General features: G+C 34.6%; 1 protein-coding gene across 1 annotated transcript in view; it reads right to left on the reverse strand.

Moving 5' to 3' along the window:
• Positions 1-18,513, reverse strand: part of LOC143145938 (protein gooseberry-neuro) — an 80,516-nt gene that overhangs the window by 38,762 nt on the left and 23,241 nt on the right. Inside the window, exon 3 of the mRNA XM_076309796.1 lies at positions 5,590-5,701. Within this exon, the coding sequence (XP_076165911.1) occupies positions 5,590-5,701 (112 nt within the window). The remainder of the gene's footprint in view (positions 1-5,589; positions 5,702-18,513) is intronic.

Here is an 18,513-nt window from a genome sequence, read left to right on the forward strand (position 1 = left end):
ATTTTCAGCCGTCGCGAATTAAAGACTGAAAAGATCGCATAGAGACGACACGAGATAGTCCTAGTGAACAATGTGGGCACGTGTTTTACCAAGAACCTAAAACAAGGGACTAGAAGAGCTTCAGTGGATAAGATAGTTTCTTTTCAAACATCAAAATCTTCAATTAAATAGTCTCTTGCGAAATGTAATTGTTTCTTTCTATTTTTCTCACTCATAAGAGGTTTATTCCGAGCGTCTGTTGACCATCTGACCGTGAAAACTTTGCTTTTATCAAACTTTTCTTACTGTTTCTGGATTCACAATTTTTTAAGAATATGTTTCAATTTTGTTAGTAAGTTTGGTGGCACTAATCCTGGGATTTTCTTTAACTTTTCGCATTATGCACCTTTTATCATACGCGTTTTCAACTTCTTGTTCAAAGCTTTTCTTGGATTATTAATTGTTCTACCTTTACTTTGATATCGTTTTATGTTATACTGAACAGGACTAAAACTTCTGTTAAAAATTTTCGCAATTTCGAAAAACGGTAACTTGCACAATCTTCAAAATTTCTAATAACAATTAATCGCTCTTCTATTGTAGTTTGTTTCATCTTTATTGTATTTCTATTTTAACGAGCTGAAGAATGTAATGTGTTACATGTGTCATGATTGTCATTTGTTTTCAGGACTTCCCCGCGATAAATAATAGATGTTCATATTAACAGTGTTCGATGTTAACTGTGAGACGTTTCCCAGATTGAAGTAATTTTATTTGTTTCAATACTTAAGAAGGTACGTTTGTTTTTATATTGCTACGTAATAATACAGATATATTGACATTATAATATTATATATACCCATCACATTCGTTTCTTCGAATCAAACCTAAACTTTTTTACGAGACGAAACATCTTCTGAAACTTGGTGTACGATTTTGGTTATGACTCACTATATTTGCGAAAAATCAGTACCGGACATTCGCATACAGTCGGAGTTCGTTGAGAATTCATTTCTATAATAGAATCGATCTTTCTGATCTCAAGCTGACAATGAGACCCAGTCACGCGTGAACCGTCTGACGAGAAGAATGAACGAGATATGGCCCAATGGTGAGCGTGTCTCGTATTACAAGTCCAGCCTCGGTTTCTGAGCTTCAAAGCGATACTGCACACTTGTTGGTGTCACAGTCACTAATACAAACACAAAGCTTCTCTATTTCTCATTATATCTTTATAAGAGAAAATAGACAAATTTTTATTTCATATTAACCTTGTTACCCGAAACGCACGTAGTATTGATCGAAGTTTCATCCGCTCGTTCGACGTTGCCCTGTTTCAAGAACAAATTTTCGACCAATCTGGAATTCAAGGCAACTGTTGCATACATATTTTATGAAAGTTGGGCGTAAAATAACAGTACGACGACACATGATTTTATGCAAAAGTTCGCGTGGTAAAACATATTAGTATAGTAAATGACTGAATATTCTTTTTTCTCGCATAGAACAAAATGATAAAAGAACGAAGTTAAGATTGCATGGTATGCGAATATTAAAGTTACTAACTCTATACAATAAGGAAGTTGTATGATTCTGTAAATAAAGTAAATATTGCCTATATAGGATGTTCCGTTATTGGCGGTACAACTGGATGAAAAGTGATGAAAAAAAAGAACATTTTTTTGTATAAAGCTTCGTCTTTGAGAAAATCGAATTTTAAAATTTATCATGCATGCTTGAAAAATTGTTTCAAATGTCTCTTATTATTTCAATTTTTTATCTAAATTATTACAGACTTGTTGCAATGTATTATAAATGTTTGTATTATTTTTTAATTTTTCAAAAGCCAAAGTAATATTCTCTTTCGATTTTTCAATATTTGATTTAATAAGATGCCATAAAAAGAAATTGAAAGGTGTTAAGTCCGGCGATCAGGATGGCCGATGTATAGTACTGTCACGACCAAACCAACATTTAAATCGCTCGTTTCAGAAACTTCTCACTTCTCGAGTGAAACGGAGTGGTGCTTCAACTTGTTGAAAGATTAAATTTTGTACAGTATTCAAAGGTACATCGTCTAATAAGCTAAATAAAACGTTGCGTAAAAAATTCAACGGTAAGTGATAATGAACTTGTAGATACTTTCCCAGTGGATCATATTACTCAACTTATCGGTGTGTGCAAGTTTCACTAGGTTGTTCAATAAGTTTTGTCGTTCGATAAAACTTATCGAACAGTATAGTACTAGGTTACCTATTATTATCAAGTTAGGTCACTTGGATGTTTTATGTAGAGTCTCCTTTTAATTTTTGTTTTAAATAGTTTGCGTGTTAAATTGTTTGAATAGTTTTTTAACTGCTTTTCTGGTTTTGTACCTACTCTAGTAGCTTTCGATTTTTTCTTTAACCGATTTGAATTCTAAATCATTTCGAAGATCTTTTTTGCGAGCATACCATGGGACATTAATAATCGTGCGTAGTATTTTGGTTCAGAGAGTTTCAATCGTTTTTACGCGGCTATCAGCTACAATTCCCTATAGTTGGATGCCGTATGACTAGTAATAGTCTTACTGTAATAACCTATATTGGTTTGATTATTGTTTGGTAGACGAATAACTTGTTTTTTGGATTTAATTGGGAATATCCGTTTATGAGCCAGTATATAATCTCTTTCGCTTTATTTTTACTTGATTAATTTTTTTATATGTGTTTTCGGCGAAAAGTTTGATGCAGTATGACTAGTAATAGTCTTACTGCAATAACCTATATTGGTTTGATTATTGTTTGGTAGACGAATAACTTGTTTTTTAGATTTAATTGGGAATATCTGTTTATGAGCCAGTATAATCTCTTTCGCTTTGTTTTTATTTGATTAATTTTTTTACATGTGTTTTCGACGAATGTCTTTCTTTCTGTAACCATGGGCACATTCGGGAGAAAAGAAATGAGTATATAGTGATGCGATTTGTTTTGGGTTTGTTCTTGGTTTTTGCAGCATGATGATATGTGCTAATTTCCGTGATTTAGTACTTTAATTTTAGGACAACCAAGATAGTCAAGAATCCTAGAGCTTCAGGTGCCAGGTATTTGAGAAACTTCTCATTAACGAGGTCGCATCTGAGGTTTGTTTTTTTTTTTTAGATATTTGAAACGAATTTTCTGACTTCTTCGACGGTTGTTCTACTAAGTTTGTTGTTATTTTGTATAATCGACTCCTGAAAATTGAGGATATTTTTCGCATAAAATTAGAGAAAGCCTCAAAACAAGATGCATAGCGAAAGTGAAAAGAAAAATGCAGGGAAAATAAAGAAAAGAAGGAAGGAAGAGAAGAAGAGAGATAATGTGTGCTCCGTAAGATATTGACACTCCTGTAATCCATTTGACAGACGTGTGGGCAACCTAGCTAATCCTGCTCACGCCCACCGAAGATTAAATTCTGAAGGCTTCCTGACTATCTCGGGCTAACTTGGCCTAACCGACGACACAGGACAGGACTTAAAGTCCCGTACACATGTTGGCGTATGTCAAACTTCATTCGTAAATACAGGAGGTTAAAAGCTCTTAATGTGACCTTCGACGATGCAACGGTTAAAGTTTTGTTTTTTTTTTTCATCTTTTATTCACGATAGCGCTCTGCTATTATTTTTCTTTCTTCTTATTCGTACGTGCTTCTTCTTTGCGTTTTTCACTCGAAGAAAAAATGCTTAATTAAAGCTCCAATAACAAGCGACGTCGTGTGATGTATTTTCGAAAAAGCTTTGTGAGCATTCAATAATCGCGTAAACGGATGTCAGTTCACGAAAAATAGTTTTGTGATACGATATTGCAATACACAATGATTATACATAATTATCGCTAGCGATTAAAAAGAATCCTTCGAGTTAATCGTGCAAAAGAAAGTGACATTGATCGTACGAAACTAATTAACAATTTTCGAAATTACTCTTTGAGGATATATTTCAAAGTTTCATTTCTTGTAATTCACAAATTACAGATAATTTGAATACATTCATATAAGACTAATGTTTACGTTCTATGTTATAATCTATCCATTTTTAATAAACTTTGTTTAAATCCCTCAAAATATGATGCTTCACTTATAAGTTTACATGATTTTCGTTTACAGTGCATAGGGTATAATCCTTCGATATTTTAGGCGTTTATTTATGTTTACAACTTCCCATTTTGAACATACATCCAATGTCATATTATTTGTACTTTCATAATTTTCAAAATTAGCATACGAAAAGTAAACGTTGAATGTAAAATTTTGCAGTAAGCAAATTAAAAATGGTCAAAACAGTACATATAATTTCAAGTACTTTTTGATCAACGTATTTTTTTTGTTTCTTTTAGTAAATGATTTTTATAAGTTTTTTAAGTGCGATCTCAATCTTGAGAATTTTTTCTTACATTATATTATTGTATTACATTTATAGTTGGTTTCTTCTTTATTATGTATATATATAGGGTGTCGTGTAACTGGTGGTACAAGCAGGAAGGTGGTGCTTCTATACGATAGACTGAATAAAAAAATATAGAATAAAATTTTTTCATACGAAGCTTTGTTTTCGAGAAAAATGGCTTTGAAAATTTATCATATATTCATGGTAAAAGAAAAAAGTGACTTGAAAGAATGTAAAATTTATTGTAAGATACTCATAAAAACTTTAAATTTAGATAATCAGAGGTACAATCAATTTGAAAGTACATACATATGTAGGTATTAAATATAAATATAACAGAGTTCAAATTTATTTGCAAGGAAAAATTCCATTCCATCTCTACTTAGTTGTAACTGTAAAAGAAAATATAAGCGAGACATTGCATATATGGCCGGGGGAAGGGGGGGGGGGGGGGTATTAGGCAACTTATAATAGATTGCTCAATAAGTTTTGTCGTTCGATAAGAAATGGAGCTATTATTTTATTTTTCTAAAGATGGTACTACTGTTTGATGAACATGTGTCAAGTTTCATGTAGATCTGTCGACTTATTTGTATATTTACAGTTGTTCAAAGTTGAAATACCATAGTATTTTTTTACAATGGAGAAACAATCAAATTTATCGAACAACCTAGTACTTTAAATTGTGCCACTCTACGAATATGTTATAAATTTATTCACGGACTATCTAGTTATTAGATTCTATTTGTCTACGCCGTGGTAACAAATCAATTAACGCAAGCGATTTTTATTCATATACATATTGTTACGAATAATTTCACGCTATTGTTTTATTTATTCATGTACCACTTAATATGTGTAAAAGGAGATGGAGAGTTGTTGTCGAATACGTAATTACGAACTCTTTTAGGGAGTCATTTTTAAACTGTTAATGTCAACGGAAACACTCCATAGTACAATATATCGGTATTTTCAAAAATGTATTTTTGATTTTCGATATGCCTTTCAGAAATCAGTTAACTACGCACGGTCGTGGTAACAATATATTCCCTTTCTTAATCTGCAGATTGATGATTGTAATGGATTGTTACAATCTATTGCACTTTAATATTACGATTCCGCCCACAGTTTACAACTACAGCCACCTTCGTTCCCTATGCGACAAATATTTATTGAAAACAGAGTTTAAAATTGCAATTACTCACCGCCGCCGAGTATACCATCAATGGTGTAATCCTTCTTTCCATCGTCACCGGGTCGTCCGCCACGAAGCAATCTGCTGATAGAGCTGACACTAGGAGGATCTGAGAAACCTTCCTGTGCAAAATAAATATCATCGTCATTCATAAGAACTTCAGACCTATGATGGAAGTTGGTGTATTCATTTCTATAGTAATGTAACGTAATCCCTAGATAACTTGTACTTTTCATTCGGATTTTAGATCTGTGAGACGATTCTTCCGCATTCATGCGTACAATGACGTATTCGTTTTAAACAAGAAAATCTATAATTGTCACGTAACTTTTCGTGGCTTAATATACGCAGTTTAAATGATAAAAGAGTGAGATTTACTGTTTCTTAAGAAATTAAAATTGTAGATTATCAGAAAGCGAAGATGTTTGTTGACTAAGTACTCTAATGAGCACAAACGTTCTATTAGGGAACATTTGCGAAGTGTCTCCCTTTCCCCTCGATTCTGATGACATTTGTCCAGATTATAGAAGGGCTAAAAATAAGTAACACGCGTTTCCTTTTTCAGCATTGGTAACTTAAATTTAACCCTAGTTTTATGGGACACGTCATTTTGACACATTTCGATCGACGAGGAAAATTACAGAAATCGTTTCTATTTTTCTTCTACCACTTGTATTGACTTTTATCGATTTAACGAGATAAATATAATATTAAAATTTATTTTCTTCAAAACTTTCTACTTTTATAATTCTCTATGTGATATGTATCTCTTCCTAATACGCGTCAATTCGACGCAAGAAATGTCCGCAAACCTAGTGTTAATGGGTACCCTCTAAAGTTTCAACTTTCTGATGCTACCTTGAAAACTACTGGATACGGAAGGAAACCTTTTAGCAAGTACAATTTAGTTACCGTTGTTAAACGTCGCTCTACAAATCTGTAAAGATTTATCACAACTGGGAAGGACAGTGACCATTGTTAATGTTCCTTGTCACTATCAAATATAGAGGTAATAGTTGCAAAAACTTTGTGCAAAGTACGAATATATAAAAAATGCAATATCCCCCTAAAGTTAAAGGGAACATTTAGCAGTTAGTACTGCTACGATCACCGCTTACGTGGTCATGACGCCATTTCTGCGCACAAACGCAGAGAAGACGAGAGAAATAAGCCTCACGCGATCCTGACTATTTATTGTTGTTCATCGAATAAGTCTGTCGGGTGTTGTACCAAATGTTGAAATTACACAAACTGTTTTGGCAAAGATGCCGATTAAATGTGCGCGCTTCGGTATTAAGTTAGGTCTACACGAGCGTATCGTTACTGCGATGTAAACATTTATGTTACATTCTGTGTTAATACGTTAAACGGCATGTCAGTCCCCCTCGTAGTGTAAAAAGTTGAAATATTCGATTATTTGTCAATGTACTTGTTAGTTTATAGTATTACTAACGAGACTAATGCTACTTAAAAGTTTACGAGTATTAGAGTTCCTGTCTTGTGAGCGCTTTAGAAAATCGTTTTAAATTTGGAGCGCCAGTCCCCAGGGACTACCTTGGCGTTTAACGTGTTCAGGAGCAAACTAACACGAAATACGTATCTTCTTACAAGGGATATCACCTACGTATAAATCACCAATTTGAATGAAACATACATACAATATAGTCCTTAGAAAACTATTCGACACGTATGTTTTTTTATCTGCCATTATCCGTATCTAGGGAATGAAATCAGCATTCAAAGTTGGAAGAGAAAAACACATTTGCCTCGATATTTCGAAAATGATTAGATGTAGAAAAAAGTTGCTTGAACAAAAATTATGTAATTTTGAATAGTGAATTTAAGCTTCCAAACAGTTTAGCGAAATATCAATTTGTTTCAACAATGTGTTAAAAAATTTTCGCTTTTTATACTTTTTTTATACAATTCATTGTTTTGTATCTTTATAAATTTGCCAATATAAATTATAGACCAATATGAAAAATGCATATATTTGTAAATTTTGTTTCGATCCTTTCAATGAAAGTTAGCATTGATACAATGAAAACTAGTTCAGTGCAGAACGTGAATTTTGGAGAATACGCAAACATGGGTAAACGTATACGATATAATAGCTGCTTATATTATGGACACGTATTGTTAATTAGCCCTCCACTATCAAAACTCGTCGCGAAAATTAAAAACGGTCTCGGTATTGCTTTTGATTGAAAAGGTACGGAAGGCTTTTATAATCGCATGTATGTGAACCGAATACTGGAAAGTACAACTGCCTGAAAGCTCTCTATAACTATTGTTAAATATTCATTATATTTATTTTCTTTCTATAAATGTGCTAATTCAAAAAAGTGCCAACTTTATCGAATGTGGCATTAGGTTTTGAAACTGTTTTGAAATTAAAGGGATAATATCATAAAGGCACTGGTGTGTTATACGTTTGGTAGCTTTGAAAAGCGTCAAATATACCAATTTTTGCTCCATTTAATCATTAATATTTTTTTGCCAATTCGATTTATTTAGCATTACTATCACTTTGGTGCCATTTATGTACTATGTTTAAAATATTAATTACATTAATTGAATTGACTTTCACTTTTCTGTTAAAAATATATCACTATATCACAGGACACGGATAAGTTTTCACACAAATAACTTCAGCTTGCATCCACACAGGAATACACAACTGTCGGATACAACAAGTAATCTTGTTCCAATGACGATTGCTTCAAACACAAGTGGAGAATCTAGCAAAGTCGTATGTATCATACATTTATACATCTTTAGGTATAGCTGCAGGAAGAGTGGGGTTTTAAAATCAGGTCTTTCCAAAACTCCCAAATTTTTACAAACGTACAACACGTCAGTCACTTTATGGAATTATACCTTTAAGACCTAATGTCACACTTAATAAAGTTAGCACTTTTACCTTTTTACTCACCAAGTAATACCACAGACCGTTTTTACTTATGGCGACAAGTTTTGACAGTCAAGGACTAATTAACAATACGTGTCCATGATATAAACAGCTATTATATAATATACGTTTACAACTGTGTCGTATACTCTAATTTCACGTTTTGCACTGAAGCTGATTTTATTGGACCAACGCTAACTTTTATTGAAAGAATCGAAACAATATTTTCACTTTTTATAAAAAAAAAGTATAAAAAGTGAAAATTTGTTAACATATTATTTAATTAAATTGATATTTCGGTAAACTGTTCGGAAGCTTAAATTCACTATTCAAAAGTATGTAATTTTTGCTCAAGCAACTTTTTTCTAGATCTCGTCGTTTTCGAAATATCGAGAGAAGTGTGTTTTTCTTCCCCAACTTTGAGTGCTGATTTCATCCCCTTGATATAGATAATGGCAGATAGAAAGAAATAGATAGAAAGAAATAGATTATATGGAAGTTTTACTAAAATTGGTGACTTACACTTAAGTGATATCCCTTGTTAGATAAATAATAAAAATCTCCTTCATTCGATACTGAGTACATTGCTTGCTACACTTGCGATGGGAACCAAATTCCACGTATTGACGTGAAATTGAGTCTTGAACGTGATGCCACATGTATGTGGGTATGGCAGCCACTAATGCAAACAAGAAACTTTTATATCTCTCATTATATATGATCGACGAGATTGTCTCGATAAAAATGAGGCCAAACACGACCATATTCAGACTATTCCTCTTTGTATCTCATACTTATCATTTCTGAGAAACTTTTAATTATATATATTAAAAAGTAGTTCTCATAATATCGTGTTCGGGCTAACTTTTGACAGGACAAATAAATCGATGATACATCGATTCATTGATAATACGCTCATGAAAATATAACGAGAAATACAAACTGTTCGTTTGTATCAATACTTGCTACAATTTTATACAATTGCATAAAAAGGAGCGTTTGAAACATTAATAAAACCAATGGTAACAGGTACCAGGTTTCGTTAGATATTGGTATGAGAAATTGGTCCTTAAGAAATTACGGTCAGTTTAGTCGAATTAGCTAGAAAGCAAAGAAAAGGATTCTGTAGAACATACTCAATGACCCTTGAATAAGCAGGAATATTTCCTCTCAATGCAATACTAGTGTAATAGCTCTGTGTGTAATATACAAAAATAAATCGTATATTTACTGTACCTCTAACATTCAAGGCCATTAACTCACTTCGTACGAAAAATAAAAAATATACCTAATTAGAGGGTGTGGGTTCCGATGTTTAATCCCTATTCCCTAACGCACTAATCGAGGATGGTATAGAAGTAGTAAAACACATAACAACAGATAACGCGTACCTTCGGTATAACATTGCTTGGCATCCACTTACTCTCTATTTTAAGACATCGCGAATAATTATCAAGCGTAGCGATGGGTTTGTCTATTCCATCATTGCAGCATCTACATGGAATAGTTTGAGGAACGAATTCTCACTTAAATCATCTACTTAGATAACGGTTCAACTATGTGGATGATACAATAGTAACATGGGAACACACGAGGGATACACTAACCAACTTTATGAAATTGATTAATTCCCTAAATCTTGATATACAATTTACTATGGAAGTAAAAAAAGAAGGTAACTTACCCATCTTTGACATCCTTATAAGCAGAAGCCCGATGAATCCGCGAACGTCCAGTGTATACCTGATTGACCTTCTGTATAGATATCCCACTTCTATAAATAGACACAGTAATTCTCGCTTTCAAGTGATACAATCGGGATCGTCAATTCATTTGAAAGTGGGTTAGGTTGGGATCTCTAGCTACGTCAATAAGGATCACTCTCGATTTACCGCCGGTTGTGCAAGTCGATGAGTCGCTTGCAATATATGAATATAAACAGCGGGAGAAGGACGATTACATTTCTCGAATCCGGCGTAAAAATCGCTACTCGATAGCAAAAATTATTGTATCTACGCGCCTTCGCATATTATCACGCTGCCCAGAAAAAAACTTGAAAGTCAACTCTCTGGTTAACCGAGCAATAGATTTTCACTAAAAGAACCACTTAAACAAAGATTTGCACCGTATCGAAAAGATCTTGATACACTGAGCAAGATGAAGCGAATGAAGCAGAAGGACACGAATTTTGATAAAGGCAAACGAACTCTAATGCATCTTTTCTATACAGAGGGCACAGCTAACCGTATCAATAAAATTCTAAGAAAGGAAAATATTAAAACGGTCCGCACCGTACAAATCGAGACTAATTATCCAACCACTTTCCCGCACGTTCTACAATCGTAGTTGTTCTCATTGAAAGTGAAAAACATAACTTGCTTATACAGAAGGGTTTATTAGAAAAAGGTGTATCGGAGAAACTGATGAAAGCATGAATGTATAAGGCGAGGAACGCCGGATGTTACGTTGCATGTCCAAGGAGACATTAAACATGTAGGTACGGAGCGTATAAAAATGCTGTGCGTTGACTATTACAGGCAGATTTTACAGCTCTGGATCGGTGAAGATCTTTTTTAAGATCAAATTTTTGTACGATATTCGACTCGCCGAGAGAAATAAACTTATAAAAGAAATCATGGGTTGCAATCTAATCGTTCTCATGAAAAATTATTATTACTTAAGTCGATTTTATTGACGTAATATTTGCATTTCGAATAATTTAATTTTAATTGTTTGTTAACACAGATTAATATTGCAATTATGACAAAATCAAATGTTTCGACGCCTTTTATACGCCTAGTACAGTATATTCTATATACAGAGTGTCCCACGCAATAGAAACAAAGTACATCTTTAAAACGTTTGTGGATAGCAAAAATGTCATAAGGCAAAATTAAACGATTTAAAATAGATTATGTTCTGATATTAATTTTATATATTTTTATGCATTAGTGCATTTATAAAATTCAATTACATCAATTTTTTATGTTATATGATACAATTCTAAGTACACTAATCGATATACTTTTTCCTTCTTTAAATTAAGAAAATATATTAACTTAGGCTTTAAAAGAACTAGTTTAGAAGTCATTGCAATTTAAAATTTCCTTAGTACATGTACTTATCGAAATTAATTTAGACGTATTAGCTGATAGCGTCAAGACTGGCGTTATAACAAATGTTCGAATGATATTTCATTGCACTCTAAGTACTTTCTGCACCTTATTTTTCTATTATTTAAGGCGCAGATTAAGGCTTCTTCGGTAATTTTTAATATATCTTCCAAAATACACTATTTAAAGTAAATGTAATAATTTCCCTTTTCTTGTAGAGAAGAAAAAAGTGCATCTATCGGTGCATTTAAAAGGTGGGGTATGTTGTTTGGTACGATGCGAAGTAATGGTTGCTTTAGAGCAACCGAGCGAAAGATACTTTCTAGTAGTTTGGTTACTAAAGGGTACACTAATCAGCGATTCGCATTTTTCTTCAAGGAAAAATGCCTGAATTCTAGGTTTTCCTCAGACTCGCGTGAGCGTCGGCGGACCACGTGGATGGCCAGATGTGACCGTTTTTATCTGCTGGTTACTTTGGCTACATGTTTTCTTACCGTATTGTTTCAAAGGTTCTTGAAATTTAACTAAATAGCACTATTGAAGCCATTAACGTAAATTGTTCTTTTCTTCTTGAACGTTTCGCTGTTTCTATGGATTTTGTGTTGTTACGTCGTAACAGGGTACAATGTAAAAAAACAGTTGAATTTTTTAGATACCTTAATATATAATAACACAAAACTAATATCTCAAAAAGTTTCGGAAGAAAACAAAATTTTCTATTCAAGGAGCAAAATAGCATCGTGGAAAATAAAGAGAACAAAAGACTGATATAATTTTTATTTTAATTTTGTGATATTAAACACTCGTGTAGTACTTAAAAATTTGATATGTCATAGATACGTAATTAGAAGATTATAGATTTGAATCCTATAATTGAGCTTTTCCGTGTTTTTTACAAGTATGATTTTTTTTCAAATTACTTGTAAAGTTCACTTGGAATATTTTTAGGTTATTCGAGCTACTCGACTTTCTTTGAGCAACAATTATGCTTGTTTTAATTATTTAACAACTTTAATGGCAAATGCAATAGAAGTGAATACTCTGTGATAAGAATCTGGCAAGCAGGCAGACGATTAATTATAGGGCCGGGAGTGAATTACCAAGAGCGTACCAATTAAATGGTTTTGTTGGTTGGACGTTATTCCACTAATCGATACCGAACATAAATATTCTGAATCAGTATCAATATCAGAGTCCGCAAACCGAAAGAAATGACAATACTTGTGAAACGGCTTCAGTGAGTTTAAAGTTAAAATAAATGGCAGTTACCGTTGGTGCAGTTTTGGTCACCTTTTTAATCAGCTGCCTAAAATAGTTCTAATCAGCTCCTTGGTCAACATTCCAAGACAATTTTCATCAGCTGCTTGTCCAACACTTTAAGGTACCTTCAACCAGCTTCTTAAACATCGATATCGCAGAACTAGCTTTGATCAGAAACCGCTTTCCTTACGAGCATTACGCTAATATAAACTGACATATTAAAATTCGTATGTAAATTGTACGCAAAGTAGTTTCCGCTAATAGATCACTGTTTGTCATAAGCTGAAGGCAACAGAAGAGAAAGAGTGTGTCCCTTTGTAATAGGTGCGTTAATACGGAGGACAGAAGAAAATAGTGGTCACGATTGTAGTTAACAAAGGACATCACTTAGGTGTAAATCGCCGATGTTGATAAAACATACGTACGATAAGGTTCTTTGAAAAATATTTGACACGTATTTCTTTTTATCCGGCATTATCCATATCTAAGGGGTGAAATCAGCACTCAAAGTTGGAGGAGAAAAACACATTTCTCTCGATATTACGAAAATGATGAGGTTTAGAAGAAAATTGTTCCAACGAAAATTACATATTTTTGAATAGTGAATTTAAACTTCCAAACAGTTTACCGAAATATCAATTTTTAGCGAAATACCAATGTCAAAAACAACTTTTCGCGGTCTCCTCATTATCGAAATATCGAGGAAAATGTTTCTTTACCCCTTTGAGAGCTGCTTTCACCCCCTTGATATGGATAATAGCGGATAAAAAAAATACGTGTCAAATATTTTTCAAAGAACTATATCGTATGTAAGGTTCATTAAAATCGGCGATTTACACTTAAATGACGTAAATTGAGGTAATAGTTATAGAATTACGTAATTGGTTAATACTATTGTCGGTCGATGTCACTGTTGGGTTATACTGTTGTCGATTAAAATTGTTGTCGGTAAAAATAATGTCAGGAAAACCTGGGTCGGTGATTTCAATGAAATGCAAAAACCCAGTCTCTCTGAAGAAGTCTGCGATATTGTTTCACCGGATTTAAGTTATGGAATCATCCCTGCACTGGTTACTTTCATGTTTATATGACATATAGTTCGAACTATTTTCGATAATAAATAATTTATAGATATATTTATACGTATTTCCGAAATGCTTCGATCAACGTTTAATTAAAAGTAATTCGAACGAGGTTATGAATCGTGCATGTTCATTTCCATAATAAAATCCTATGAATCCATTGATGATAGTTTTATAAAGACATGAGAATGTTTAGTTTGTATTAGTGGTTGACATAGTAACTACGTACGCGATATTGCTTTTAGCTCACGTAATGTGAGACTCACTCGTTGATGGTCTATCTCGCTCACTCTTGCAGCAATCCCACTATGTTTCATTTACAATAAATAATTGTAAATTTTATGTTAAGAAATCACCTTATAATTTTCCTCCATTGGGTTCATAATTGATTATCAATTTTAAATTATCAACGGTTACTATAGTCGTAATTGCTTGTATTATTTATGCGAATTTCAAATGAAATGAAATATTTCAGTTCAGATATGTTATAGACAAATCCTCAAGTTATCACGTCGTTTTATAATTCTTTGCTTTATTGTGCGTACTTTACACATGCTGTGAGCGTATATAAACCCATATATAATAGTATACGTATATACATACATACATGTATTGTATATCAGGGTGATCCTTACGTATTGATTTTGAAATTTTCTTGACTTTGAAGTTTAACGTGTAAAACTATATAACGGCGTAATGGCGGATTAAATTTATTCGCTTACTTATCGCTAACTTTTTTTATAGGGACGATCTTTCAATAGCCATTCGAATGGAAGGCATTACAATAACTTTTACAACCATTTTTCTAAAGGCTATCTGACCAGTTTGACGAGTCTGTACTACTCAAAGTAGCCATAGTTAAATTTACATAAAGGATTCGTTGTACAGGATGAACTGGTATTCGTAATACAATCCGGCAGGGAGTGATTTTACGTAAAAAAATAAGAAAAATATTTGGTATAATATTTTTTTCTCGAGAGCTCCGTTTTCGAGAAAATCGACTTTAAAGTTTGTTCAACTTTGTAACACGATTTAGTTGTCGTGTTTCAAATACTATATATTTAAAGCAAAAGATTATGGAGGAATTTGAAAAACACTTTGTACCGTTTTAACCGTATCTCGGATGAAGTCAACCGTGACAGAAGAATAGACAATTAAATCGTTCACAAAGATGAACAAATTTTAAAGTTAATTTTCTCGAAAATGAAACTCGGGATAGAAAAATGATGTGGAAAATTTTTTGCTTATTTTTTTCGCGTGGAATCACCCCCTATTCGATTGTACTACGAAATCCGGTCCACCCTCTACAGCGGCAGATGATTCTTCGCAACTGATTTTTATCAGTTTATAAACAAGACAGTTCGGGTCTTTCGATTAAAAGTAGATGGGGACACTGTTATTGTACTATTTCGAAGCTGAAATAAAGTTTTCAAGAATGCACGTGTTAACAATTTAAGAATACCGAAATTGACGTCGAAGAAGTTATTGAGAATAAATCTAATAATTTCTATGAGAAGCACATCTATAAATTAATTTGAAAGTACGAAGGAATGGCAGATACAAGGAGACAATCGTTCTATAGACAATAAACGACGAAACGCAGAAAACTATAAAACGATCCGATGTAAGCCACAATGGACACACGCGAGTAATATTTAATCGATACGATACGTAATTGCTGGGGGGAAATAATGATTTATAATTCCACGAGGGTATCGATCGACGTTGGACGGTTATTGTGATCTATGACACGTCGATGTCCGTAATATGCCACACCCATCGACAACCTGAAAATCTGTGAGAATCTCGGAACCGTATTTGTTCTTATCGAACGTCGTTATCTCTTCGATGAAGCTCGATCAAGATAACCTCAAAACGTACACATGCTCGCGCGAGTTGCGAAAAGAAAAAAAAAGGGAAGAATCGGTGGCAGCAGGGAACCGAGAGAAAGAGAGAAACCAGAAGGAGGAAGAAGCGAGGAAGAGAACCGGTGTGACCTAGGGCGAAGATGAAACCGTGTCCTCGCGCCGGACGAAGAACGAAAAAGGGATAGACGAGAGAAGCCCGGGACGAGAAATGGAAAGTAATGGGGCAAGAGGAAGAGAAAAAAGGAGGAAATAAGCGAAAAAGGGGGTCGTTGGTGTCGATGGCTATCTTTCGGATCGACGATCTCAGAAACAATAACGATCCTTGTGCCGTTGATGGCGGTTGAAACTTTAGGTCCAGGGCGATGACAGGAGGAGAGAGACAGAGATCTTGCCCGGTGAACCTCGCAGGAATCGGAGAAGGACGAACGAGGATGGATGCCGCCTCGGGTTCTCCAACCCAGGAACGCCTCCTTCCAGCATTAAATGCCGTATTAATGCCGGCTACGACCGCCTGCTTCCACGACTACAACGGCGTACGCGTTCTCGAAACGCTTCTTCCCTCTCTCTCTCTCTCTCTCTCTCTTTCACCGCTCGAGCGTTCCTCTATCTTCGCGGGATTTATCTCTTTATCGAGGATAAGAGAACAGTCCACGAGTACATCTCGCAGTCCGCGATGAATCGGTTTTATTGGTTCGATCGGAGATGGAATTTCCGCCGGATCTTGGTTCGAGAGCGAACCTTCGGTGATCTTGTGTTTCATCTCGAGAGAGGTACGTTCTTGTTTTTGTTTTTATTTGTTTATATTCGAAGAGAAACTGCCACTGTCGTTCGAACATCTCGATCGATGATACCGACAACACGGAAGATCGAATTGTTCTAGCCTTCCGCGACGACCGGGAGACCCGTGGAAGACGCTTCGACCTCGAGAATCGGAATTTCGCGATTCCGAGATCGGTATTTTGAAATTGACATCGTTTCGGAGCGTCCTCCTCTACGGGGGAAGGATCGAAAGATCGTCGTGTTGCTTTCGGCCGTAGCGTTGCGTTCGCGATGGTGTTCGCAATTTTTCAAGGTGCCGAGATAAACCCTGTACACGGAAGAGGCTATTCTTGGAAAAGTCGTTTTGCATACTCGAAAATCGCGTCACGAACCAAGGAGTGTTACGCCAATGAAGCGTGGGTGTAGGCGGCGGGCAGTAACGTATTAAAGGACACGCGAGTTGCCTCGGGGCGCTCACGTACACCCCTGCCCGGTTCGTACACGCCTTGTGCACAAGATTAAAAAGCCCCATTCACTGCGATCTTTGGAGAGATAGAGAGACCCTGCGGAAACGTCCACCCCCGATCGAGAGATCGAACAATACCTTTCAACGTTTTCCGCCACGGAAAACCGAGGACGCGATGTTAATACTTGGATCAAAGCCGTCGTACTTTCACGGCTGATAATTCTGTTATTCGTAATCGGGACTTCCTGGTGCAAGCTTGTATCCCTACGGTATATTGTTTCGCTAGCGTTGCAACTAAGTTCGTCAAGCCCGACGACACGCCGACACCGATCAAATTGAACACGTAAATCTCGTAAAGGTTTGACCTTTAAACGCGTACAGTTACAACGATGTACTTATTTTTCATTTACATATTTGTTATTAAGTACTAACGGCGTGTCGCATCGAGCATTGTTGCATTTTTATAACACAGGTTTGTTGATTTTCATTTATTTCCCAGCCAGTATCTGTTTATTCTAACGAGTAAAATAATCTTTTCAATTTCAATCGCATTAATGCATTTAAAGATCGATAGATCGCACTGTTGCGAACATAGACACGTTACATAAAATTTTAAACGATGAAATAGTAAATATATTTATTAACTGAATTAAAAAATGTACGTAAAATTGACGCGACAAAATAATAGTACATTCAAATGTTTCTTGCGGTGAGCGCCGTAAAAAAGTAAAGTGTATAGGTCCTATTGTATGTACACCGTATTTCTAAAATATCTGACTTGCAGATCGCAGCCAAAGAAAATTAACTTGACGGTGAAACGCAGGCGATATTGTTATCAGGGTAAAAGGAGCAAATGCAATTATAGAATTTGTAAAAAATGAAAACAAAAGTAGGTAGGTAACCTCTAATTTACTAACAAATATGCTGGAAACTACGAATAGAAAAAGACAAAAGATCGACCAGAATCATTAAGTGGTGGATTATCAAAGATAATTTGGTCGACAGTGTCCCCCAAACCAAATTGAAATTGTCACACGTTAATCTATAGAGAGCACAGAGGAAACTCTTTCTGCAAAGTTTCTTCGTTTCTCTAATCAAAATCATTTTCGTTAAAAATAAAAGGATGGATCTTATTTTGACGCGATGATACAGAATCGGATGAAGATTTTTTTGGTGAAAAACATAAAATACAATTAAATAAAGATGGCAATTGCGACGAATTTTAAAGTTCGAAAAGCTTTGAAGAAATTTCGAGTTCATACTTTTCTGTATACACATTCCTCCTTTTTCTATATATGTATAATCAATCGGCATTTATTGTATAACACATTACCAATGATAATCACTTTTCAGCTTCATCTTTATTACTGATCTTTTTGTTTCGCTCGGGTGACTTCCAAAGCGAAGAATTACATCCAACACATCGGGCACATATATTATAGTATTCATCTTAACAATATTCATTTGTTCACTTA

The sequence above is a fragment of the Ptiloglossa arizonensis genome, chromosome 1, assembly GCF_051014685.1.
Source record: "Ptiloglossa arizonensis isolate GNS036 chromosome 1, iyPtiAriz1_principal, whole genome shotgun sequence".
NCBI classification, from domain to species: domain Eukaryota; kingdom Metazoa; phylum Arthropoda; class Insecta; order Hymenoptera; family Colletidae; genus Ptiloglossa; species Ptiloglossa arizonensis.